The 25372-nt window shown below is 38.3% G+C and overlaps 1 protein-coding gene across 12 annotated transcripts in view; it reads left to right on the top strand.

Annotated features, from left to right (window-relative positions):
* The window catches only part of MARCHF8 (membrane associated ring-CH-type finger 8), a 123762-nt gene that overhangs the window by 65472 nt on the left and 32918 nt on the right, over positions 1 to 25372 (top strand). The window contains exon 1 of one of the 12 annotated variants that reach the window (XM_060642160.3): positions 1349 to 2921. The exons of 10 other annotated variants lie outside the window; for them this stretch is intronic. Coding sequence is in view for 1 of the 2 variants with exons in the window: in XM_078434538.2 (XP_078290664.1) it covers positions 12864 to 12875 (12 nt within the window). In the remaining variant the exon portion in view is untranslated. Of the gene's footprint in view, positions 1 to 1348; positions 2922 to 10903; positions 12876 to 25372 lie in introns of those variants that run through there. One more of the 12 variants, XM_078434538.2, reaches the window with a different exon arrangement.

Here is a 25372-nt window from a genome sequence, read left to right as displayed (position 1 = left end):
ACCTGTGAGAGTTTGTTAGGTGAGAGTCTATGTCATATAGGTAAAAAGCAAGAGTCTAGTTTGGTTATGAAACATAACATTTGCAGTTGGCTTTAATATGTTGCATATAAATTGAATGAGGATAGTGCATGAATATATTTGTCTAGGTCATACTTTGTGGTTTGTTGGTTGTCACTATTCTCTTACAGCTGTCCTACCTGCATTAAACAACTAGGAGGCAGATCATTTTTCAGATTTTTCTGTCAGTAACCCTGTTGAAAACCACTCAAATTTGTTTTTAAATGCAGAAATGAAAAAAAAAATACTATAGCCATAGTAACCTATAATATTTGTTAGTGGCTTTTATATCTGACATCATTGAGATGACTCCTTTATTTTACACAAATGAAGAAGCAGGTCCAAAGAGAAATGCCTTACCTATGGACACTTGAATTTGTATATTTCTTCCATATTATTTTGTTTCCTCTTAAAAATGTTTTCACATGAATATAACTCCATGCACACATTTATACTTTTCTTCATTTCTTCATCTGCAACAAGCAGATATTAACAATATGTTAATGTACTGGAAAGAATTCTGCCCTTTGAGGAGCCTATAATGTAGCAGAGAGATGGGAAGAGCCATGTCACAGAATGCAGTGAACGCTATGACAGCAGCTTTCCCAGTGTATTCCAATTGGAGATTTTTTGATGATGTGGCTAGTTGTGTTTTTGTTTTTGTTTATTCCCTTTCTGCTTGGAATTTAGGTGTGCTTTACAGTTTTTCAAGTTGAGGAACTGGGGCACCTGTGTGGCTCAGTTAGTTAAGTGTCCAATGTCAGCTCAGATCATGATCTCACGGTTCGTGGGTTCAAGCTCCACATCGGGCTCTGTGCCGACAGTTCAGAGCTTGGAGCCTGCTTCAGATTGTGTCTCCCTCTCTCTCTGCCCCTCCCTTGCTCGTGCTCTGTCTCTCTCTCAAAAATAAAAAAAAAAAAACATTAAAAAAAAAGTTGAGGATACAGGCCTTTCTTCACTTTTGGAAAACCCTCACTCATTATTTCCTCAAATATTGCTGCTCCCCCATTTTCTTGGTTCTCCCTTTTTGGGAGTAAAGCTCACTGTCTTCTTCCATGCTTCCTGTCTGTCTGTCTGTCTCTGTGTGCCTCACTCTGGGGATTTCTTCAGCATTGTCTTTCTGTTCACTCACCTTCTCTGCTGCCAGGCCTACTTGTGCCACCGAGAATATAATTTCAATATCTACATGTTTTTATTTCATAAATTTTTAAAATAAGTTCCTGTCTTTGTATTATGTTATTTTTTGTTTATCTCTGTGAACATATAAGAGTTTCATATTCATATTCAAGTTTATTTCCTTAGACTTTAGGCTCTTGTCTAATGTTTTGACTTTACATTTTTTGCTTGCTCTTGGGCCCTGAGAATTTTTTCTTCTGGCTTTTGAGCTTGGCTGTATATTAAAAATTACTTTGCTGTGAGCCTGAGTGGCTCAGTCATTTGGGCGTCCGACTCTTGATTTCGCCTGAGGTCTTGATCCCAGGGTTGTGGAATGGAACTCACGTTGGGCTCTGTGCTGAGTGTGGAGCCTGCTTAAGATTTTCTTGCTGTTTCCCTCGCTCTCTCTCTCTCTCTCTGTCTCAAAAAATTTTTTTTACTTTGTTGTATTTTTTCTAGGATTTGTACGTGACTGGAGATGGGAATAGGATGTTGTATTTTTTGGTGTAGCTCAGAAGTACCAGTCTCCCCAATGGACTATGAATTGTGTGTATATGTATAAAAACAATTCTGCTGTGTTACCTAAACCTCTAGTTAAAAAAATTCTTCACATTTTACAGTAAATATTGTTGATACATCTCCTTCCAGTAAGTGGAGGTATGCAGTCGTCCATTAATTATTCACTTCACATGTGGCCGTTTTTACTGCATCTATTTTTAAAAAAAATTTTTTAATGTTTATTTATTTTAGAGAGAGACAGACAGAATGTGAGTGTGGGAAGGGCAGAGAGAGAGAGGGAGACACAGAATCTGAAGCAGGCTCCAGGCTCTGAACTGTCAGCACAGAGCCTGACATGGGGCTTGAACTCATGAACCACGAGATCATGACCTGAGCCAAAGTCAGATGCTCAACCTACTGAGCCACCCAGGCACACCAATTTCTACTGCATCTAAATAGGTCGAGCTACTACTAAGGATTTATTTTATTTAACTTAATGTAGCATATACTTATATCATGATTATTCTGTGCAAAGCACTGTTCTTAGGACTTTACACATAGTAACTCTGAATTCATTTGATCCTTGTTCGAATACTATTAGGTGTTATCATTGCATCCTAATTTTATAGATGAAGCACACCGAGTAGTTAGAGGAGTTGCCAAGGGTTCCCCTGTTGGCGGTTGGCGAGTATTGGAATTGGTATTCAGACCCAACCTCCACACTGATACTCTTCATTTACTTGCTTTTGGCATGCTGCTCTGCCAGCCACTGGCCTTTATCTTTGCAAACCACATGTCCCTCATAATGAAACTCGCCCAGCTCCACTCGCTCTGTGTCTTCATCCCTGCCGCACTCAGTAAGTCTATACTGAGCTCGATTCAGGTGCTTTTCTGTTTGCTTCCTTATGTCTTTATCTTCTGTCTTCATTTATTTGTTCATTTTTGGGGAACAAATATATATTAAGCACCCATTACATGGTGCGTGCCTTTAGGCGTTGAGCATAAATGCTGCCTAACACAGAGACGCCCTCCGTGCTGCCCGGATCTCTCCCAAGCCTTGTGCTTCTGTCAGCCACGCCTCAACTGTAGTCCCGGTCCTGTTCGGCTCCACTGCTGCAGCGGCCTGCGCGTTGGTCTCCAGGCTTCAGCCTCCCTCTTCCTGCTCTGCGCACTGCTGGCCGGGAAAATAGGCAGTTACCCAGTTCGGTGTGGTAAGTGCCATGATCCAGAGAAGTATCCCGACACAGTCTCGTGGTGACAAGGAAGCTTTTCTGGAAGAAGAGATGGTCAAAGATGAGTCTTAAGAATTAAGAGTTAGTTGAAGATAGAGGAGAAGAGTGTTTGGTACAGTACAAGGCAAAAATTCCAAGGGAAGAGAAGAGCATGTGCTATGTTTGAGGTACTGAGAAAAACTCATTATGCTAGAACTTGAAGTGTCAGATGGGTGCGGTGAGAAGAGGTGGGAGCACCCACGGTGGTGCTAAGGGAACTGAAACAGTACAGGGTAGAGCTCTATTTTAATAAGGTGACTGTGGTTTGGTGAAGGCGACCAGTGGGGAGACCGCTCAGAAAGCTAATGCTAAGGTCTGTGTGAGAATGGCCTAAACCCAGGGGAGTGGTATTGGGGATGAGAGAAGTGAGCAGATCACAAGGAGATGGACAGGAGGTGGGATCGACGCCATGCTGGTGGCTGATGGATTGTGGTGGTCATGGGAAGGGGACATCGGGTCGAGACATTCACTTTGACATAGGAAGGGCAGCTGATTAGCTGGAAGGATGGTGAATTTGATGGTGAACTTGAGGAACATGCAAGTGTGAGGTAGCGGTGGGTGGGCCACCTAGAGATATTCAGAATTCTCAATCTCTAGAGAGAAATCTAATCTATCTAAGCAAGAGAGAGAAAGAGAGAAATTTGGGAGTTGGATAGCATGTGGATGGTAAAGGATGCCCTAGGAATAGAAAAAAATGTCAGAATGAATAGCCTCAGAAGAAAAAAGGGTGTGTGACAGGACACCGAGGAAGGGCAGTCACCATCTTGAGTCACTGTGTCACAGACACCCCTTATCATGACAGCAAGCACCCCATGCTGACTTCTGGTGCTTGCTGTATTTCAGAATATTTTATCTTTTTTCCATACAACTTTTGCATAGGCCATGATATATTGCCCATTTTATTCAGTCATCTTAGTGCTGAGTTTGGGTGTTTAGCCTATAAAGAATTTAATTTACTACATTTCAAAAGCCTATCTTTTTTAAATAGCAGGGAGGACTGCTGTTGGATTCACAGTATTTAGGTAATATGTGAATAACTAGTAGTGATTACAGTTACAAGAAAGTCTAAATAGTATATTTTTCCTTGGGGCTTTGGTTTTGAAGTAGACTTAGGCTAATGGAGGCATAATGCTTGTGTATTATTAGCTGGGTGATTAGCGTTTATAAGCAGAGTCACACACCCAGATTGTGAAAGACATGCACAAGTGATTCATTCATACTGTACCCCAAGATTCATTGATGGCTGTTCTGTGAGAGCAGAGGTCTTTCTCTTCATATACACCGTGTGACCTAGGATTCTGCTGAACTGGGAGGAGCCTCTGCTTTGATCAGCATAGTTCTTGTGGTCACTCAGTGTCACTGTCCTCCTGTCTTGGCCTCAGTGGCCTTCCCATACCAGTGCACTGATAGCAGTTGTCATCTCACAGGTAACTTGGAGACACAGAGACTAGAGTCTTTCAGTAAGTGAACTTACATAACTTCACAAAAATTATTCCATTAAGCTCAAGATAATACTAAGAGTGTTTTGAGGAAAATTAGAACTTTGAGCCCTTCACTTTAAAAAAATTATTTATTATGAAAAACAAAAATATGAGGGGACTATTTGAGATCTTAAGAGGCTTAACAATCAAATGGAACCTGCTAGGTAGACTCCATTTGAAAGTGCATATTCTAAACTCCTGTTATGGATAGATTGACGAAAGTGACTTCATCTCTTCCACCCCCCAATTTACTGTTCTTTAATGAAGAGCTTTTGAGGGAGAAACCTTTGAGAGTTTCAAGTGATAAAAATGCTTTTTTTTTTTAAAGTAACGTATTTAAAGATAAGCTATTTTTTTTTTTTTTTAGCTCTTCTCAGTTCCTAGTTTCTACGATGGGTCATAGCCATAGAGTAATGCATATTTGAACAGCTGAAGCAGTACTCGTTCGTGAAGCAGCTTGTTTTAAATGTGACTAGAATATTTTCCTGGACTATATGGTTTTGCAAGGTATTTCAGTAAAATATGAGTATAAAAATATTCTGATTTCTTTCACATAAAGTGTGTATCATTCAACACACTTAATGCCTCTTTATTGAATCATATCATGAAATATTTACTCTAGTTACATTTAATTCTCAAAATATTTTGTATTTGCTACCTTCTATTAATAAAAATTGAAATTCTGTTCTTGCCGCCAGGCTGGTTTATTTTTTGCAGTACAGTAATCACAGTCGGTTTTAGTAATCTCACCTTGGTATTTGCTCCACATTGTCTCATGTGTGGTGGAATGGGATTCATAGCCTACATCGGTCTTTAGGACATCACAAAAGCACATGATTGAATTCCCTCAGAAACCTGGTGACTGGTCCAGGTCTGAATCCTACTTGACACCTATTTTAGACCCTGGTCCCATTCTGAATCCTAAGTCTGATATTACTTTATCCAAACCACACAGATCTTCATTTGTACTTTTTATCCTGGCCTATACTACTTGAGCATTAATTTTTCTAGTATTGAAAATCTAATGGATATAATTTGGCTTACTAAATTATAAGTTTATAATATACTGTGTATTGTGCCAAGTATTCAAGGACTGCTTCCATGTTTAAGAATGTTATTGTGAGTACTATGTTTTTTTCTATATTTAAGTAGGTCTGCATAAGGTATTTATAAATTATCTAACTTACATGCCCATTAGGGACTCCATTCTTCCTCTCCATTCTCTATTCTCTTCCTCCGTGAATGGGTGGTAGTGGGTAGAAATGTAAAAGAAAGAAATTAGCACCTGTATCTCTGATGTAGCACTTAAAAAATTCTACCACGTGTTTGTTACCTGTTAGTTATTTGTTTATATCCCATAATAGAGTATGAATTCCTTCCTGGTAGGGATGATTTTCTTTTCCCGAGGCCACAGCTTTAATTGGAGGGAGGAGGGAAAAATAGAGGGGACCACAGAGGAGGGAGTTACCCAGGACCCATGAAGCACCCAGCCTCAATAGGGGGGAGTGTAAATGGAGTGGACTTCTAGCTTTGGAAGCAGTACTGGGACTGAGGACATGTGGTGTGGGGGTTCTGGGAACTCCAGGGGAGCCAAGCTGCACACCAGCACTAGGATGCAAAGGTCCTGGAAATGGATGATATTTTATTCATCAACAGGAGTCTCTTGTAGCATATAGTTATGCAGGTTCGAATGAAGACATACTCAATCTTTTGTAAATGGTAATGGTAGTTTTACTCAGATGTTTGTATTTTCATGTTAAGAGCAGGCCAAAAAAGTATACAGTGGCATTTGGAAAAATCTGGGAAAGATTTTCTTGTGCAGACATTTTCCCTGCACATCTCTTAGAGCTTCTGTGGCTGTGGGATTCCTAATGCTTCTGTTATAAAACTGACACCACCCTCAGGTACTCTGATAAGTCCAGTGGTTTGAAAACTGTGTTGTTTTAATTAGTGTATGATACATGCTTTGTAGAAGCTTTGTGTTCTAGAGCAATGTTATGATACTGGTAGCTTCAAGAATGCTCTTGCATGTGGCAGATAAGTGAGAAGGGGGCTCTAGGTAGAAAACTATCCCAGTGTCTGAGGGCACAGTTTGCTGCTGAACTGTTATCAGCAGGCCAGGCTAGGACTGGCATTACAGAGATAATGTAGAAAGGTCTACTAGGTTCCCACACAGGGTGCTCTCTTGGGTAACTTTTTAGTAACTGAGGAAGACCAGTCCTTCTGAAAGGCCCAAACAAGCATACAGTGGAGGTCAGAGCAAACCAGATAACTAGTCCAGAGTATTAGGCAACATTTGAAGGAGGAGGTTTTAAGATCATGGCAAGCCAAGAGTTCATCAGGTCAAGGTCTTCGGAACAGCAGTACTGGCAGAGAAAAGCCATGAATGGTTGTTGACTACAGGCAGTCAGGGTTATAGGTACTTTCCTTTTATAGTTCCTGCTGCTTCAGGAACACGTCATTGTAATGGTCTTAAGAATTTGAAGGTCTTGGTTGGAGCATCGTCAGTGGGGGGGCCATACATGTGTACTGTAATCAAACTGCAAACTCTGCATTCTGTTTCACCTAGGGCTGTCTTTTCTGCATTTCGTGTGGCACTGTCAGCACAGAATTGAAAGTACCGTGGGGCAGTTCAGTTTTGATGCGGAGTTTTTATGAAAATTGGAACTACCATCTTGCCCTATTTCAGAATAGTTACGAAAGCCAGGTCCTCCATAATCAGACCTTTCACCTCAGGCACCCAAAAGGAATCAGAATGCTTTATGAGATACCTGAAATATGCTGTGAGTCCGTCACCTGTTGTTTCAGCTGCTAGACAATGTAACCTTTGGAGAAATAACCTTTACCAGAAAATATGTATGTTTTAAAGTCCTCAAGAATGGTTCTGTCAGTGGGAATTTTAAACCCAGAGCATAGAGATACTTGAAAAGAGGAAGGAAGTCAAGGGATAAATGACAGTACTTGGGAGACAATGAGAGAAATAAAAATGATAATAAAAAATTTGTTATACTTTTAAAATATATTAAAAAACAATAGATTGATGACTGAAGTGATGATTATCTTAAAATTGGGGAATTAGTTTATCATGTGGAATTAATATATTACCCAACAACCCTTTATGCTTCTCTGTTTGTTGTGGGAAAAATGCTGAAAACCCTTGCCTGTTGTGTATTTAAGATGTGTTCCAGTCTGCTAAAGAGGGCGTGGAAAATACAAGAAAATTTGAATGACTCTGTGTTCCAGAATCTTCCCTTGTAGTTTTAGTTTCTTACAGCAGTTACAGGCCTTTTTTATAGAAGGGGTTCTCCTTTAACATTATATTAACATTATCATTCTTGCAGTGGGGAGTTGAAGGATAGGGTAGAATTTGTACATGTGGTAGTCCATAAGAAAGAGTTTTTAAAATTTTTTTTTATTAAAAAATTTTTTGATGTTTTTTATGAGAGAGTGTGAGCAAGTGAGGGGCAGAGAGAGAGGGAGACACAGAATCCGAAGCAGGCTCCAGGCTCTGAGCTGTCAGCACAGAGCCCGATGCGGGGCTCGAACCCACGAGCCATGAGATCATGACCTGAGCGGAAGTCAGACGCTCAACTGACTGAACCACCCAGGTGCCCCCATAAAAAAGAGTTTTAATAATGAATTCACAACTCTGCCACCTAACTGATACTCTGGGGGAGATTGGTGTCCACGGTGTGCCTTGTTCATGCCCTCACTGTACCACTGCTGCCACCATTGCACCAAACTGCTTACCCTCTTTTTAATTTGCTCTTAAAATCCTGTGTTCCTATAGACACCTCAGGCCAAAGGATGATGAGTCTGCCAGTAATAAGGAGTTATTTTTCAGCAGAATGAATCGAATTGGTTGCCTTGGGAGGTGGCTGGAGAACTCTCTGTTATTGGGGTTGTTAAAGAGAAAGAGCCAGAGCTGCAATATTATACAAGGATTCAGGCTCTGTGTTGGGTTGGAATAGATGATCTTTATGTTTCTGCTAAATCTGAGAATCATTGATTTTTTTTGAATATCCTTAATAATCAGTTTAAAGTTCTGAATTAATTTAAAAAATATACAGGCTAACTAAAGAGGACTTAATCATGTAAACAGTCCAAATGCCATCTCTGAGGATGCTTTCAGCTGCAGGTAACAGAACAACCAACCCAACCTGGCTTAAACAATGAAAAGCTTTACTAGCTCATATAAAAGGAGGTCTATATTAAAGAGAAGGATGGGCCTCAGGGTGGTTGATCCAGCATATCCAAGCCATTCCCAAGGACCCAGGTTCTTTCTCACTGTTTGCTCTACCATTCATGGGGTATACTTCATCTCAGGGCAGATTTCCCCTGATGTAGGTGGTTGTCAGTAACATTCAGGGCTGTATATGGCCTTGTGAATGGGAGGAGGAGAGGAAGAAAAGCTTGTTGCTCTCTCTAAACATGAGTAGGTATTTCCCAGATACTTCCAGCACATATCACCTCCTGAGCCGCAAGTGGGCTCTTGCCAGTCAACCTGCTTTAGGGACAAGGGGTGAAGTCAGCATCCTGAGATACATGGTAACTCTGGGGAGAGGGAAATACTGAAGAGAATTGGGGGTTCTGTTAAAAGGAAGAAGAGAGGGCAACCAACAGTATCCACTGTAGTCATTTTGTTATGATCTACTGTTTTGATGTCTATTATGCCATAAGTCTTTGACTTACTTTTTGATATGGCCATATCAGATTATTAATTTTTTTTTAAGTGGTGTGATTTCTATTTTAAGATGGAAGAGTGAAGCTAAATTTCAGAATATCCATTCTTTTTTTTTTTTTGATGTTTATTTATTTTGAGAGAGAGAGCAAGCAGGGGAGGGGCAGAGAGAGAGGGAGAGAGAGGCTCCCAAGCAGGGTCTGCACTGTCAATGCAGAGCCTGACATGGGGCTCAAAGTCATGAACTGTAGGATCATGACCTGAGTCAACATCAAGAGTAGGATGCTTAACCGACTGAGCCACCCAGGGCACCCCTCAAAATATCCATTCTTTTAGACTTAAGGATATGAACAGCAAATAGATAAAAACTGGCAGAAATAGGGGCGCCTGGGTGGCTCAGTCGGTTGAGCGTCCGACTTCAGCTCAGGTCACGATCTTGCGGTCCCTGAGTTCGAGCCCCGCGTCGGGCTCTGGGCTGATGGCTTGGAGCCTGGAGCCTGCTTCCGATTCTGTGTCTCCCTCTCTCTCTGCCCCTCCCCCGTTCATGCTCTGTCTCTCTCTGTCTCAAAAATAAAAAAATGTTAAAAAAAATTGTTTTTAAATAAAATAAAAAAACTGGCAGAAATATACCAACAGCTATTCAAAGAAAACAGCTGATGGGTGGTGAGAGAAATGAAAGTTTCCAAGTATTCAAAGGGTTTGGCTCAGTCATTCTTGTTTTCTATTATTAAAAAAATATTTTTTAATGTTTATTTTTGAGAGTGAGAGAGAGAGCATGAGCAGGGGAGTGGCAGAGGAAAAGGGAGACAGAATCCAAAGGAGGCTCCAGGCTCTGAGCTGTCAGCACAGAGCCTAATGGGGAGCTCAAACTTCACGAGTGGTGAGATCATGACCTGAGCTGAAGTCGGATGCTTAACCCACTGAGCCACCCAGACACCCCAGCTCATTCTTAGTCCCACACTATTCAGAGGCTCTATGAGAGAAAGGATAGTGAGCAAAATATTGCAAAATCCCTAATGTCTGTGTCAAGGAGCATGAGTATGTGTTGGCAGTGCTGTAGGAGCACTGGGAATTCCAAGTTACTGGAAATCATTCCCTGTGGGTTTCTCTTGTGTGATAAAGAAAGACACATTGGAGATTACTATTCTGGAATACTCAGACTGGGAAAGAGGTAGAGAAGAAAGGTAGAATAATCAAACCTTAGAGCTGATTATCTTCATCAGTAAACTGGGAGGTAGCAGAACACCTGGCAGGAGTGAACATCAATAATGCAAGTTTCTTTGGAGAACAGTAAGTGGAAGAAGGGGCATAACTATAGTAAGCTACAGGTGACAGGGTGCTCGGGATTTGGGTCAAAGGAATGACTGCAGAGGAAGAAGAGAACAGCCTGCGCTGGACTCTCTGATGGAGATGAAATCTCTCAAGGATTGAAGGAATTAATGTTGGGGAGGAAAAGAATAGCTCCCAGGGAGAGGAGCTTAGAGTTACAGCTGCTTGTAGCCCTAGTCCCAGCTGAGCTGGTTCTCTTTTCCCTTTTTCACACTCTGTAAACACCAGTTAGAATGAATCTGTAAGGGGAGAGACTACACAGTAGTCCCCTAGACTACACAGTAACACATGCAGAAGCACTCCACAGAACACACCAGTGAAGCTTGAGCCAACAGGAAGGCCTCACAAGCCCTCTGCACTCACAACAGGATGGAGAGAAAGGCATGGTACATGCAGAAGAAGGATACAGAGTCTATTACTATTATTTTTTAATATAATTTATCATCAAATTGGTTTCCATACAAAACCCAATGCTCATCCCAACAGGTGCCCTCCTCATTGCTTATTACCCACTTTCCTCTCCTCCCCGCTCCCCATCAACACTCATTTCTCTGTATTTAAGAGTCTCTTATGGTTTGCCTCCCTCCCTCTCTGTTTGTAACTTTTTTTGCCCCCTTTCCTTCCCCCATGGCCTTCTGTTAAGTTTCTCAAAGTCCACAAATGAGTGAAAACATATGATACCTGTCTTTCTCTGACTGACTTATTTCACTTACCACAATACCCTCCAGTTCCATCCATGTTGCTGCAAATGGCCAGATTTCATTCTTTCTCAATGCCAAATAGTATTCCATTGTATATATAAACCACATCTTTATCCATTCATCAGTTGATGGACATTTAGGCTCTTTCCATAATTTGACTATTGTTGAAAGTGCTGCTGTAAACATTGGAGTACATGTGCCCCTATGCTTCAGCACTCCTGTATCCCTTGGGTGAATTCCTAACAGTGCTATTGCTGGGTCATAGGGTAGTTCTATTTTTAATTTTTTGAGGAACCTCCACACTGTTTTCCAGAGCAGCTGCACCAGTTTGTATTCCCACCAGCAGTGCAAGAGGGTTCCCGTTTCTCCACATCCTCGCCAGCATCTGTAGCCTCCTGATTTGTTCGTTTTAGCCATACAGAGTCTATTCTGGAAGAAAAGCTAATTTCCCTTCAAAATGGGAGCAGATTCCTGAGTAAGCTATTAAGGAGTAAGCTATTAAGAACCTGAGTTTCATAAAACACGACTCAGAAATGATACAATAAAATAACAGAATGAAAAAAAAAATAACAGAATGAGGTGAAAAGGGAAGAATACAGGGCCAGGGAGTCACATGGGGAGCCAATTTGCAGAACAAATAAATTCGAAGTAGCTAGGAACTGAACAGTCATGGCTGGAAGATGAACTTACTGAGAGTACAAAGCTTGAGATATTCACAGTGAATGCAGAAGAAGAGGAAAGAAAGAAGCAGTTAGGTAAAAATGATAGGGGGAGGATTGGACTTTCTGGAGGTGGAACTGAGATAAAAGGAGTATGGGCCTTCTGTTTTTTGTTCAGGTTCCTCTTGGAATCATGTTTTTGGTTGCAGAGGATTGACGATTTTAGATAACACTCATTTGAAAATATGTAAGCACTGACAAATTGGTGAAAACAAATGTTCATGTTCTTTTTAGAAGAATATCAGTGAGATGAAAGTTATATTTTTAGCCTGAGAGACCAGGAAAATTCCCCTTTGAAGCATTTTGTTTCCTGGCATTGTTACTGAAAACTCCCCTCCCCACAACATGATTTTCTGTGCTCTGCTGGAACTGGTCTTTTGCTAAATGTAAATACTGACCTGCTGATCTTAGAGCAAGCACTTTGCTGCTTTCCTACCACCAGAAACCATTTTGTAGGGCAGGTTTTATGGAGAAAAAAAATTTGTGTGTGTAGTGTTAGACATCTGTGGTTAATCATTTACCTTTTCTACATTTTAAAAAATCTCTTAAGTAAGTCTGGGTAATAGGTTAGCCTGAAAAAAGAGCAAACAGATCTACTAACATTTACTGTCATTGACTAGAAAAGTGAACTTTCATTCTTTGCCTTCCAGCAAGTATATGCTTTAGAATCTTTACATTGCAAATTGCTGTGGGGAGTAAACCATAGAGCAGAAATGGGTTGCTGGAATGGACTTGTCATGAATTATTCATTCACTATCTAGTTCCTTGGAAATCAGCTGGAGGAAGTAGTTAGTCCAGTTTGATCACAGGAGTGGTATGCCAAGGGCTCCAGCAAGCCCTTACAAGTCCAGCCTCAAGGATGTGCTTCTGCTGTCTGCTGCTGTAGGGCGGCAGCTGCTGTGTAGACGAACCCAGGAACATGCTGCTGGGGAGAGTTGCACTGAGGACTCCCCAATGCCTCTTGCTGGGAAATGAAGCTTCAGGTAGGAGAAGTGCTCTGTCAGCAGTGGCCGGATTTCTCATTGATTTTAGGGATGCCATTAGGCCTTATGGAATAAATATATGTAGAACCAGAATTGTGCCAGGATACCTCACTATTGAGGTTCTCAACCAGAGAAGCTTAGCAATTTAATTCCATTTTCAAGGTTGTACTTTGTTTGTAATAAAACTGTTCCTTGAAATTGTGAAAAGTATTCTTAAACCAAATAAGCATTTAAGTGTATAAATTGTAGCAATTTTTTTTCATGCTGTCCTCCTGTTGGTGTAAAAAATGTCTCTTTAATTGACAGGATTTTGCCCATGTAAACTTAAATCATGGAATTAATGGCTTTGGAAAGTCCTGAAAAAGACAACTTAGTTTATAATTTGAATGAGCACAGCTGCAGGCTCCATTGCATTTTCTGGAGGAATTATTGTTTTCAGAAGCCTCCTGGCTTGGTTCTTTCTGCTAGAGCATTCATTATTCATTCTGGGAAGATTTTTTAGCTTCTTATAGGATGGAAAATGCATAAAAGATGGAGCAGTAACAAAGGCTCTTAGTTCTGTTTGTCGGTATTACTGTGTGTGTGTGTGTGTGTGTGTGTGTGTGTGTGTGTGTGTGTGTCTCTCTCTCTCTCTCTCTCTCTAAGTGTCTAAGCCAGACATGTAATTTCATTTGGCAGGGACATTCTAATGTTTCCATTTGCATGTCTGTCTTATTTCCTATGGATGCTATCTCTGTTAATTTTGGTGAGGCTATGAGATGCTCTTGAGCTCTAAGGGACAAAGATAGTAATGAAAAGAATCAGAGCCTCAAGGCATCTGGGCCAAATTGGATGTATGCATTTCACCATGAAATATCATTTATAGTTTTGAAACTCTTCAGTGAACCAACATCTTATGAACAGATATATTCTGAACTCTGAGACCGAGAAGAACAACAGTCTCCTCCTGCACCATTTTCTTAAGCTCCACAAGAGTAGGAATCTTTGTTTTGTTCATTCATCATTCCCAAGGGTTTAGAACAGTACCTGGCACATAGTATATGGTTAATAAATGTGTCCCCTGATGAATGAGAATACAGTCTATACTAAAGAAATTGAATAGTTTTTCTATAAAGGTTATTTGCTTATACAGCACTGTAGGAAGTATTTACAGTGTTACAGTTTCTATAGTAACTTTTATAGCTAATGTATTCTGATTTGTATTGATAAAGATTTTTCAGCTAACCTCAAGGGTTATTGGATATATAAAGAGTTATATATAAAGGATTTATTGGATATAGAAAGAGTTTTTAAATGGCAGAAGTTAAAATCTGTTTATTTTACTGCTTGTTTAATTAAGGTTTTAAAAATATAAATGAATAGAAAGACCTTTATGTTTTTCATAACTTTATTTCATGTTCAAAAAGTAAAAATGAAAATTCGTAGGAAACTCATTTGAAAAAGATTGTATTTATCAATACATTACTAGGAAGATCATCATTCTAATCATACCATGTTACATGTAGCATTTTAAAAAGCATTTATCAGTCTGTGTCAGGAGGGTTTTGGAACTCTAACCCATTTATTCATAAGTTCGGTGATGAGTTTAAAACTGCAGTATGTGTGGTGCTGAGCAGAACTAAATAGGGCAACATGTTCCCCATATATATACCACATTTGGGAGCTCAGAGGAACCAAAGGGGTCATCTCTGTTAATGTCTCTGCCCCGCCCCCTTCCATACAAACCCACTTCATAAAGGAGGAAACTAACGTCCAGAGAATATGGATGAATGGCCAGGAGAAAATGGTTAGCTGTTACTGTCTTAAGCTTGATCATCTCATATATTTTCTAGCTTCTTGTTACTTCATTATCATCATGTTAAAGCTAGAAAAAAATGAAGCAGATAATCACATTTTCATAAATTTGAACTGTATTGTTTTATTGAAGACAACCATTGATGCATTTTGCATAACTTTAAATAAATTGCCCAGTCTGTGTGTGGAAGTAGCTTTATAAATTGTAGGCTTTCCCCCTGAATTTTTGTGATATGATTGGTTTTTTTTCCTGAGTTATAATTGTAATGACTGTGCCTTGAATTTTATTTCAAATTTGAACTTTTTATAAGATGATATTTCTGTGCCATTTTTGTTATTCCTTAAAACTACCAGAGGTTTGCATTTATATTTGAGATAGAAGTAGATTACTTCATACTTTTTCTGAACCCTTTTTTACCAATTTTATTAGTCTGCTTGGGCAGCCATAACAAAATGGTACATATGTGTGGAGACAGAAATTGCTTGCTCTCCCTCCCTCTTCTCATAAAGCCACCACTCCTGTTGGATGAGGGCTGCTTATGACCTTGTTTAATCTTGCCTGCTTTCTAAAGCCCCACCAAATACAGTCACATTGGAGTTTAGGGCTTCAACATAAGAACTTTGGTGGTATCATAGTTCAGTCCATAGCACTGACCAAGGCCTTATTTTTTAAAGCAAAATTTCCAGTAAGTTTTTTTGTTTGTTTATCCAGTTTAGAGTTTACTCAGCTTCTTTAATCTGCAGGTTTATGTCTTTCTATAAACTTGGGAACTTTTATTTTAGCTCAACTTGGGGACATTTTGTCAAGTTTTTCTTCAGGTATTTTCTAGCACTGTATTCTTTCTCCTTTTTTAGATTCCAGTGACATGACTGTTAAGCCATTTGGTTTTATTTCACAGGTCCCTGATATTTTGTCCATATTAAAATTTTTTTTAAGTTTATTTATTTATTTTGAGAGAGAGAAAGAGAGAATGAGCAGGCGAGGGGTAGAGAGAGGGAGAAAGAGAATCCCAGGCAGGCTCTATGTTGTCAGCACAGAACCGGATGCAGGGCTTGAACTCTCGAACCATGTAATCATGACCTGAGCTGAAACCAAGAGCCGGATGCTTAACCAGCTGAGCCCTTGTCCGTATTTTGTAAATCTTTTTTTCCTCTCTGTTGTTTCAGATTGAATACTTTGTATTATTATATCAAGTTCTTTTCTTCTGTCATTTCTCTACTATTGAGTCCAGTTTCTATAAGAATTGTGAATGGTCATTTGAGCTGCCTACAGTCTTTGCTAGATAATTTCAACATCTCTCTTGTTATTAGTGTCATCTAGTTATTGGTGTCCTATGCTTTATTTGTAATTTGTTTGTGTTTATTAAAGTATTTTTCTTATATGTAGCATGTAGTTATATCTTGTTTTTATATCTCATCTAAAAATCTCTGCCTTTTAGTTATGGTGTTTAATTCATATATACCACAAACCCACATACACGTAAATACATAAATACATACACATTGGTTGTGGTACTGATTCCAATATGGGGAGTGGGGCTTCCCACATAGCACCAAGCAATTCTCTGAACACCAGCAGAGTATCTGAGAATTCAACTCAATTCTGACTCTGTCTACCTGTTGATAGCATCAGATTCCACAAGTTAAAGGGTTCAGTTCTGCAAGACTAACCCCCTTCACCTCCACTGTCCCTTTTAGATGTCACAAGCCTAGGCTGTTACCTGTGCTTCTGACTAGCTACACATTGGAGGTTCCCATGACCCCTTCTTTGGATTTCAGACACCAGTGACAAGTCTAGGTTGTTACTTATACTTCTGACCTACTGTCTATATGTCAGTGGTTCCCACAACCCCCTCTTTGGATTTGATTACTTTGCTAGAGTGGCTCACAAGTCTCAGAAACATTTTACTTACTAGATCACCAGTTTATTGAAAAAGGATGCAACTCAGGAACAGCCTGGTAGATGGAAATGTTGCATAGGGCAAGGTACGGGGAAAGGGCACAGAGCTTCTGTGTCCTCTGCAGGAGCACCACTTACCCTACATCTGCATATGTTCACTAACCTGGAAGTTCCTCTGACTGTCCTTTTGGGTTTTTATGGAGGCTTCATTACATAGATGTGATTGATTGATTAAATCATTACCATCAGCAATTGATTCAACCTCCAGCCCCTCTCCCTTAAAAGTTCCAACTCTAATCACAAGGCCGCATCCTTAGGTGCTTTCCCAAGTCAACCTCATTAACATAACAAGAGACACCTTTATCACTCTCAGGGTTAGGAAATTCCAAGGGTTTGGGGAGCTATGAGCCAGGAACTATGGATGAAAACCAAATTATATTTTGGTTACCTGAATGACCAAATAAACATTTCTTATAATCACAATAGCACAGATACACAGTTGTAAAAAATGATACAGAAAGATCTCATGTGCGCTTCCCTACTGTCACCCAGTGGTAACATCTTACAAAGCTCTAGTAAAATATCACAGTCAGGATATTGACATTGATGTAGTCAAGATGCATAATATTTCCATCACCACAAGGATCCTTCAGTTGCCCTTTATAGCCACACCTACTACCTTCCTTAACCACTGACAGCCATTAATCTATTCTCATTTTCTATAGTTTTGTCAATTAAAGAATGCTATATAAATGGAATCCTACAATTTGTAAACTTTTTTTTTTTTTTTTTACTACATATAATTTCTTGTGATTTCCTTTTTATTGTTGAATCGTATTCCATGGTATGGATATAGCATAGTGTTCAAGTATTCACCTGTTGAATTTGTTTGGATTAAGCTACTATAAACACCTGTGTACAAGTTTTTATGTGAACATGTTTCCATTTCTCTAGGATAAATGCCCAGAAGAGCAGTGACTGTTTCATGTGGTAATTGCATGTTTAATTTTTAAAGAAAGTTCCAGTGTTTTTCACAGCAAGTCACAGTTTATATTCCTGTGCAAGCAACATATGCATGATCCAACTTCTCTGTATCCTCAACCAGAATTTAGTGATGTCACTATTTTCTATTCTAGTCATTCTGATAGATGTGTAGTGATATCTCATTATGGTTTACTTTCTGTTTCCCTAATGGCTAATGATGTTATTTCATATGCTTATTTGCCATCTGCATATCTTCTTCATTCAAGTGTCTTTTGCCCATTTTCTGATTGAAGTTTTTTTGCTGTTGAGTTTTCAGTTTTTATATATTCTAGTTACTAGTATTTAGTTGGGTATGTGGTTTGCAAATATCTTCTCTCAGCTGGTAGCTTTTATTTTCATCCTTTTACCGGAGAAAAAGGTTTAAATTTTAGTTTGATTTATCAGTTATTTCTTTCATGCATCAATCATATTTTAGATGTCAAGTATAAGAACTCTTCACCTAATCCTAAATATTTTCTTCTGTTTTTTTTCCTAAAAGTTTTACAGTTTTATGTTGCATATTTAAGTCTCTTTAAGTAATTTTGAGTTAATATTAGGTTTAAGACTCAAGTTGGGTTTTTTTTTTTTTTTTTTTTTTTGCTTTTGCTTATTGTCCAATGGCTCCAGCACCATTTGTTGAAGATTCTTTCTCTAAAGTCAGTTGGGCACATTGTTTATGTGGGTCTGTTTCTGAATTCTCTATCCTGTTCCATTGATCTGTGTGTCTGTTTCTCTGCCAATACCACAGTCTTGATTACTGTAGCTATGTAATAGGTCTTGAAATCATGTAGACTTATTATTCCTGCCTTAATATTCTTTTATGAAATTTTTTAGGTATTCTAATTCCTTTACCTATTCTCATATATTTTAGAATAATTTTCTCTGTATCTACAAAAGAATTTCTGGGATTTTGATAGGAACTGCATTAAAACTGTCTATCAGTTTGGGGAAGAGTTAACAGCTTTCCTATCCTGAGTCATCTAACCCATGAATACAGTATGTCTCTGTTTACTTAGATCTTCTGTGATTTCTTTCATTAGCATTTTAGTTTTAGCATTCACGTCTGGTTTTGTTAGATTTGCACCTAAACACTTTAGTTTTTTACAATGACTGTAAGTAATAATTTTCATGTCCTGTCTGATATACATAGAAATGCAATTAATTTTTTTGTGTTTATCTTGTGTCTTGTGACTTTGCAGAACTCATATATACTAGGAATTTTTTTGTTGATTAACCAAGGAGATGAAAGACATGGACTCTGAAAATTGTAAAGTTCTGCTGAAAGAAATGAAATCAGACATAGATAGATGTAGACATTCTGTGTTCATGGAATGAACACAAGACTTAATATTGTTAAAAGTTCAATACTACCTAAAGTAAAACATTTATCATAAAATTCATATGGAGTGCTTGCTTTTACAGCACATATTCTAAAATTCATATGGAATCTCAAGGGACCCAGAATAGCCAAAACAATACTGAAAAAAAAGGACAAAGTTGGAAGTCTCACACTTCCTGATTTCAGAACTTGTTACAAAGCAATAGTAATCAAAACACGGTCGCACTGGCCATGGTACAGACATTTAGGCCAATGTAATAGGATAGAAAGCCTAGATATAAACCTTCACATGTGTGCTCAAATGATTTTTGAGTGCTAAGTGATTTAAAAGTACTAAGACTATCAGGGGGGAATGGGCATTCTTTTCAGCAAATGGTGCTGGGAAAAACTAAATATCCACATGCAAAAGAAGAAAGTGGGACTCTTACACTGCCTACAAAAGTTAACTCAAAATGTATCAAAGTCCTAACTAAAATAAACTGCAAAACTCTTGGAAAAACAAAATATAGGAGGCAAGGCTTCATGACATTGGATTTGGCAATGATTTCTTGACACTAAAAGCATAGGCAGCAAAAGTAAAAATAGATACATTGGACTGCATCAAAATTAAAAACTTGTGTGCATCAAAGCACATAATCAACAGAGTGAAAAGGCAATCTGTGAAATAGGAGAAAACATTTGCAAATCATATATCTGATAAGGGGTTAATATTCAGAAATATATAGAACTCCTACAACTTGTGCCTGGGTGGCTCAGTCTGTTGAGTGTTCAGCTGTTAATTTCGGCTTGGGTCATGGTCCCAGCGTCATGGGATCAGGCCCTGCACTGGGATCTGCCCTGAGCATGGAGCCTGCTTAGGATTCTGTCTTTCTCTCTCTCACTGCCCCTCTCCCCCACTCGTGCATGCCCTCTCTCTCTCTCTCTCTCTCTCTCTCTCAAAAAAACAACAAGAACAACAACAAAAACCTACAACTTAACAACAGATAACCTAATTAAAATGGGGAAAGGACTTGAATGGATTAGACATTTCTGCAAAGAAGATACATAAATGACCAACAAGTATATGAAAAGATACTCACCATCACTAGTCATTAGGGAATTGCAGTTCAAAACCACAATGAGATATCAGCTTATACACATCAGGATACCTACTTGAAAAAGTGTTTTGGTGAGGATGTGGAGAAATTGGAATCCTTGTGCCTTGTTGCTGGAAATGTAAAATGGTACAGCTGCTATGGAAAACAGTATGATGGTTTCTCAAAAATTAACAATAGAATATGATCCAGCATATCCCATTTTTGGGTATATATCCAAAAGAATTGAAAGCAGGGTCTTGAAGAGATATTTGGACACTTATATTCATAATAGTATTATTCATGATGGCCAAAAGGTGAAGCAGCACAGTTGACCATTGACGGATGATTAGGTAAACAAAATATAGGATTTTATTTAGCCTTTAAAAGGAAATGAAATTCTGACGTATGCTACAACATGGATGAACCTTGAGGACATCATGCTAGGTAATGATTCCACTTACCTGATGTATCTAAGGTAGTCATTGGATCAGAAAGTAGAATGGTGGTTGCTAGGCGTTGGAGAGACAATGAAATGGGGATTGTTGTTTAATGTGTATAGAGTTTCAGTTTTGCAAGATGAACAGTTCTGGAGATTGGTTGCCCAACAACATAAATATACTTAACAATACTGAACTTTACACTTAAGAATGGTTAAAATGATAAATTTTATGTTACATGTATTTTACTCCAATTAAATTAGAAAAGAGGGAGGAGGAGGAGGGGGAGAAAGGGGAGGGGAAGGTGGGGGGGGGAGGAGGAGGAGGAGGAGGAAGAGGAGGACAACGATGACAACTGACATCATTGCCTTTTTCATAATCTTAGGGAAGAAGCAGTCTTTCATCATTAGATGTAATGTTACCTGTAGTTTTTTTGTGGATGCTCTTTATCAAACGGAGGAAATTCCTTTCTATTATTTTCCTTTTTTTTTTTTTTTTTTTTTTTTTGCCATTGTAGATCTATTCTGGAGGAATGTCTGTTGAGAGCCTTTGCTTATTTTAGAAGTTATTTTTTATTGTTGTAAGCATTGTTTATTCTAGATATAAGTCCCTTATTAAATGTATGATTTGCAAATATTTCCTCCCATTCTGTTTCATTCTGTTCCTCCCATTTCTTTTCATTTTTTGATATTGTACTTTATATTTTTTAAGTTAGAATTTTCCTTTAAAGTTTATTTATTTTTGAGGGGGGGGGCAGGGCACAGAGAGTGGGGGAAGTGGAGAGACAATCCCAAGCAGGTTCTGTCAGTGCAGAGCCCAGAGTCTAATGTGGGTGGGGCTCGATCTCATGAACCGTGAGATCATGACCTGAGCTGGAACTGCGAGTTAGATGCTTAACTGACTGAGCCACCCAGGCACCCCTTGATGTTTTACTTTAAATCACAGAAGTCTTTAATTTTGATGAAGTCCAGTTTACCTTTTTCTTTTGCCACTGTGTGTCTTTTGCTGCTGTGTGTCTAAGAAGGCTTTGCTTGTTAACTCAGGGTCATTAAGATTTGCTCCTATATTATATTGTAAGAGTTGTATAGTTTTAGTTCTTATATTGGTTTTGTGATCCATTTTGAGTTAATTTTTGTCTATAGGATGAGGAAGGAGTCCACCTTCATTCTTTTGCATGCAGATGTCCAGATGTCCCAGCCTTATGTGTTGAAAAAAACTATTTTTCCAGTGACTTGTCTTACACTCATACTGAAAACTAGGTAACCAAAAATGGAAAGCCTTACTTCTGGACTTTCAGTCGTATTCCATTGATTCTTGTACCATTCTAATACCAATGTCACCTGTTTTGATTATTATAGCTTTGTACCAAGTTGTGGTATCAGTATAGCTTTGTTCTTCCTTTTCAAGATTAGTCTGGCTGTTGCTGGTCCCATGTAATGAATGTTATGATCAGCTTGTTAGTTGCTCTAAAAAAAAGTCAACTGGGATGTTCATGGGGATTTCCTTCAGTCTGTAGGTCAAAAGGAAAAGTTTTGCTATCTTAAAAATTTTAAGTCATCTGGATCATTAAGAAAGGATGTTCCATTTATTTAGGTCTTTGATTTCTTTCAAAAATATTTTGTAGTTTCAAGGTATAAATTTTGCACTTGCCATGCTGAAGTTATTCCTAACCATTTTTTTTTGACAATACTGTAAATGACTTTTCTAAATTTTGGTTTGGGGTTCATTTACAATGTATATAAGTGGACTTTATTTTTGTATATTGTTTTTGTCTTCAGGATTTTCTATATACAATCTCATGTCATCTACAAACAAAGATACTTTTACCTTCCTTTCCAAGCTGGATGTCTTTTTTTCTTTCTTTCTTTTTCTTGCCTAATTACCCTACCTAGAATCATCACTACAGTGTTGGATATAAGTTGAAAGAGTGAACTGTTTGTCTTGTTCCTAATCTTACTGTAAAAACATTTATTCTTTGATCACTGAGTGTGATGTTAACTAACTACTGTGGATTTATTGTAGATGCTCTTTGTCAGGTTGAGGAAATTCAGTTCCTAGTTTGTTGAGAGTTTTTATCAGGAAAGGTGCAAGATTTTGTCAGATGTTTATTGTATCTTTTTTAAAATTTTTTTATTATGAAATTTATTGTCAAATTGGTTTCCATACAACCCCCAGTGCTCATCCCAACAGGTGCCCTCCTCAATACCCATCACCCACCCACCCCTCCCTCCCACCCCCCATAAACCCTCAGTTTATTCTCAGCTTTTAAGAGTCTCTTATGGTTTGGTTCCCTCCCTCTCTAACTTTTTTTTTCCTTCCCCTCCCCCATGGTCTTCTGTTAAGTTTCTCAGGATCCACATAGGAGTGAAAACATATGGAATCTGTCCTTCTCTGTATGACTTATTTCACTTAGCATAACACTCTCCAGTTCCATCCACGTTGCTACAAAAGGCCATATTTCATTCTTTCTCATTGCCACGTAGTATTCCATTGTGTGTATAAACCACAATTTCTTTATCCATTCGTCAGTTGATGGACATTTAGGCTCTTTCCATAATTTAGCTATTGTTGAGAGTGCTGCTATAAACATTGGGGTACAAGTGCCCCTATGCATCAGTACTCCTGTATCCCTTGGGTAAATTCCTAGCAGTGCTACTGCTGGGTCATAGGGTAGGTCTATTTTTAATTTTTTGAGGAACCTCCACACTGTTTTCCAGAGCGGCTGCACCAGTTTGCATTCCCACCAACAGTGCAAGAGGGTTCCCATTTTTCCACATCCTCTCCAGCATCTACAGTCTCCTGTTTTGTTCATTTTAGCCACTCTGACCAGCGTGAGGTGACATCTGAGTGTGGTTTTGATTTGTATTTCCCTGATGAGGAGCGACGTTGAACATCTTTTCATGTGGCTGTTGGCCATCTGGATGTCTTCTTTAGAGAAGTGTCTATTCATGTTTTCTGCCCATTTCTTCACTGCCCATTTCTTCTTTATAGATTTTGGATACTAGCCCTTTGTCCGATATGTCATTTGCAAATATCTTTTCCCATTCCATTGGTTGCCTTTTAGTTTTGTTGATTGTTTCCTTTGCTGTGCAGAAGATTTTTATCTTCATGAGGTCCCAATAGTTCATTTTTGCTTTTAATTCCCTTGCCTTTGGGGATGTGTCAAGTAAGAAATTGCTGTGGCTGAGGTCAGAGAGGTTTTTCCCTGCTTTCTCTAGGGTTTTGATGGTTTCCTGTCTCACATTCACGTCCTTTATCCATTTTGAGTTTGTTAAAATTCTTTTGATCTTGTGTGTTATGTTCAGTTTCATCTATTTCAACCTTGCCTTCCTAGTATAAATGCCACTTAGTCATAGTGTATGTCCTTTTTATCTGTTGCTGGATTTGGTTTAATATTTTGCTGAGAATTCTTGATTCTGTATTTATAAGAAATATTGATGTGCTGTTTTCTATTCTTGTGCTATCTTTGGTCTTCTTTTTTTTTCTTAAGTGATATTGGCCTCACAGAGTGAGTTGGAAATTGTTCTTTTCTCTTATTCTGTTTTTAATTTTTTGGAAGAGCTTTTGAGGAATTGGTATTTTTCTTCCTTAAATGGTGGAATTAACCAGTGATATCATCTGTGCTTAAGTCTTTTATTTGTGGGAAATTTTTACATAAGTAATTCAATCTGGCTTATTCAGATTTTTTATTTCTTCATGAGTCACTTTTGCTGGTTTGTGTCTGTCTCTGTAGGAATTTTCCTATTTAACTTCTCTCTCTGTCTCTCTTTTATTTTGTTATAAAATTGTTCATAGCATTCGTTTATAATCCTTTATATTTCTGTAAGGTTGGTAATACAAACTCTTTTATTCCTAATTTTAGTAATTTGAGTTGTATTTCATTTTTTACTTGGTGAAGCTACATAAAGGTTCTTGGTTTTTTGTTTTGTTTTGTTTTGTTTTGTTAGTGTTGTCAAAGAACCAACTTTTGGTTTTGTTGATTTTTCTCCATCCAATTTCTAATCCTTATTAACATGTTCATGTAATGTTTCCCTCTGTTTGCTAATTAGGTGTAGTTTACTCTTTTTTTTTTTTAACCAGTGTCTTGTTGCAGAAGTAATGTATTTGAGCTTATTCTTTATATCTATCAGTGTTTACAGCTCTAAGTATCTTTCTAAGCACAGTTTTAGCTGCATTGGATAAGTTTGGTATTTTGTGTTTTCATTTTTATTAGTCTCATATTTTCTCATTTTCTTTGTGAGTTCTTTGATGAACTGGTTATTTCAGATTTTGTTAATTTCCATTTAATTGTGAATTTTTCTTATTCTGTTAATGACATCTAATTTAACTCTGTTGTGAGATATCATACTTTGTATTATTTCAGATCTTTTGAATTTATTGAGGCTGGTTTTATGGTCTGCTTAGTAGTGCCATCCTGGAGAGAGTTCCATGTGCACTTGAGAAGAAGGTGTATTCTCTCATAGGGGTTAGTGTTTCTGTAGAGATCTGTTAGGTCTAGTTGGTTTACAGCGCTGTTCCAGTCTTATCTTTTGTTGGTCTTCTACCTGGTTGTTCTGTCCATTGTTGAATATGGGGAATTGAGGTCTGCCAGTATTGTTGAATTGCCTGGTTTTTACTTTGTCAGTTTTTGCTTCCTATAATTTTTGGCTCTCTTATGAGGTTATATTTTCATGATGGATTGACTGTCTTATAATAAATCTCCCTCTTTATCTCTAGTATAATTTTCTTAAGTGTGTTTTGTCTGATATTGGTATGGTTTTTCCAGCTTTCTTATGGTTACCTTTTTTTGCAATATTTATCTTTTTCCTTCTTTTAACTTTAATCCTGTTTGTAATTTTCAGTGTAAAATGTGTCTTCTCTAGACATTGTAGACTTGCATTTTATGTTTTTATCCACTGTGACAACTCCTTTTGATTGGGTTGTTAATA

This window comes from Panthera onca, chromosome D2 (assembly GCF_046562875.1).
Source record: "Panthera onca isolate mPanOnc1 chromosome D2, mPanOnc1 haplotype 2, whole genome shotgun sequence".
NCBI classification, from domain to species: Eukaryota; Metazoa; Chordata; class Mammalia; order Carnivora; family Felidae; genus Panthera; species Panthera onca.
Note: the sequence above shows the minus strand (reverse complement) of the source record. Positions and strands in the feature narration are given on the sequence as shown.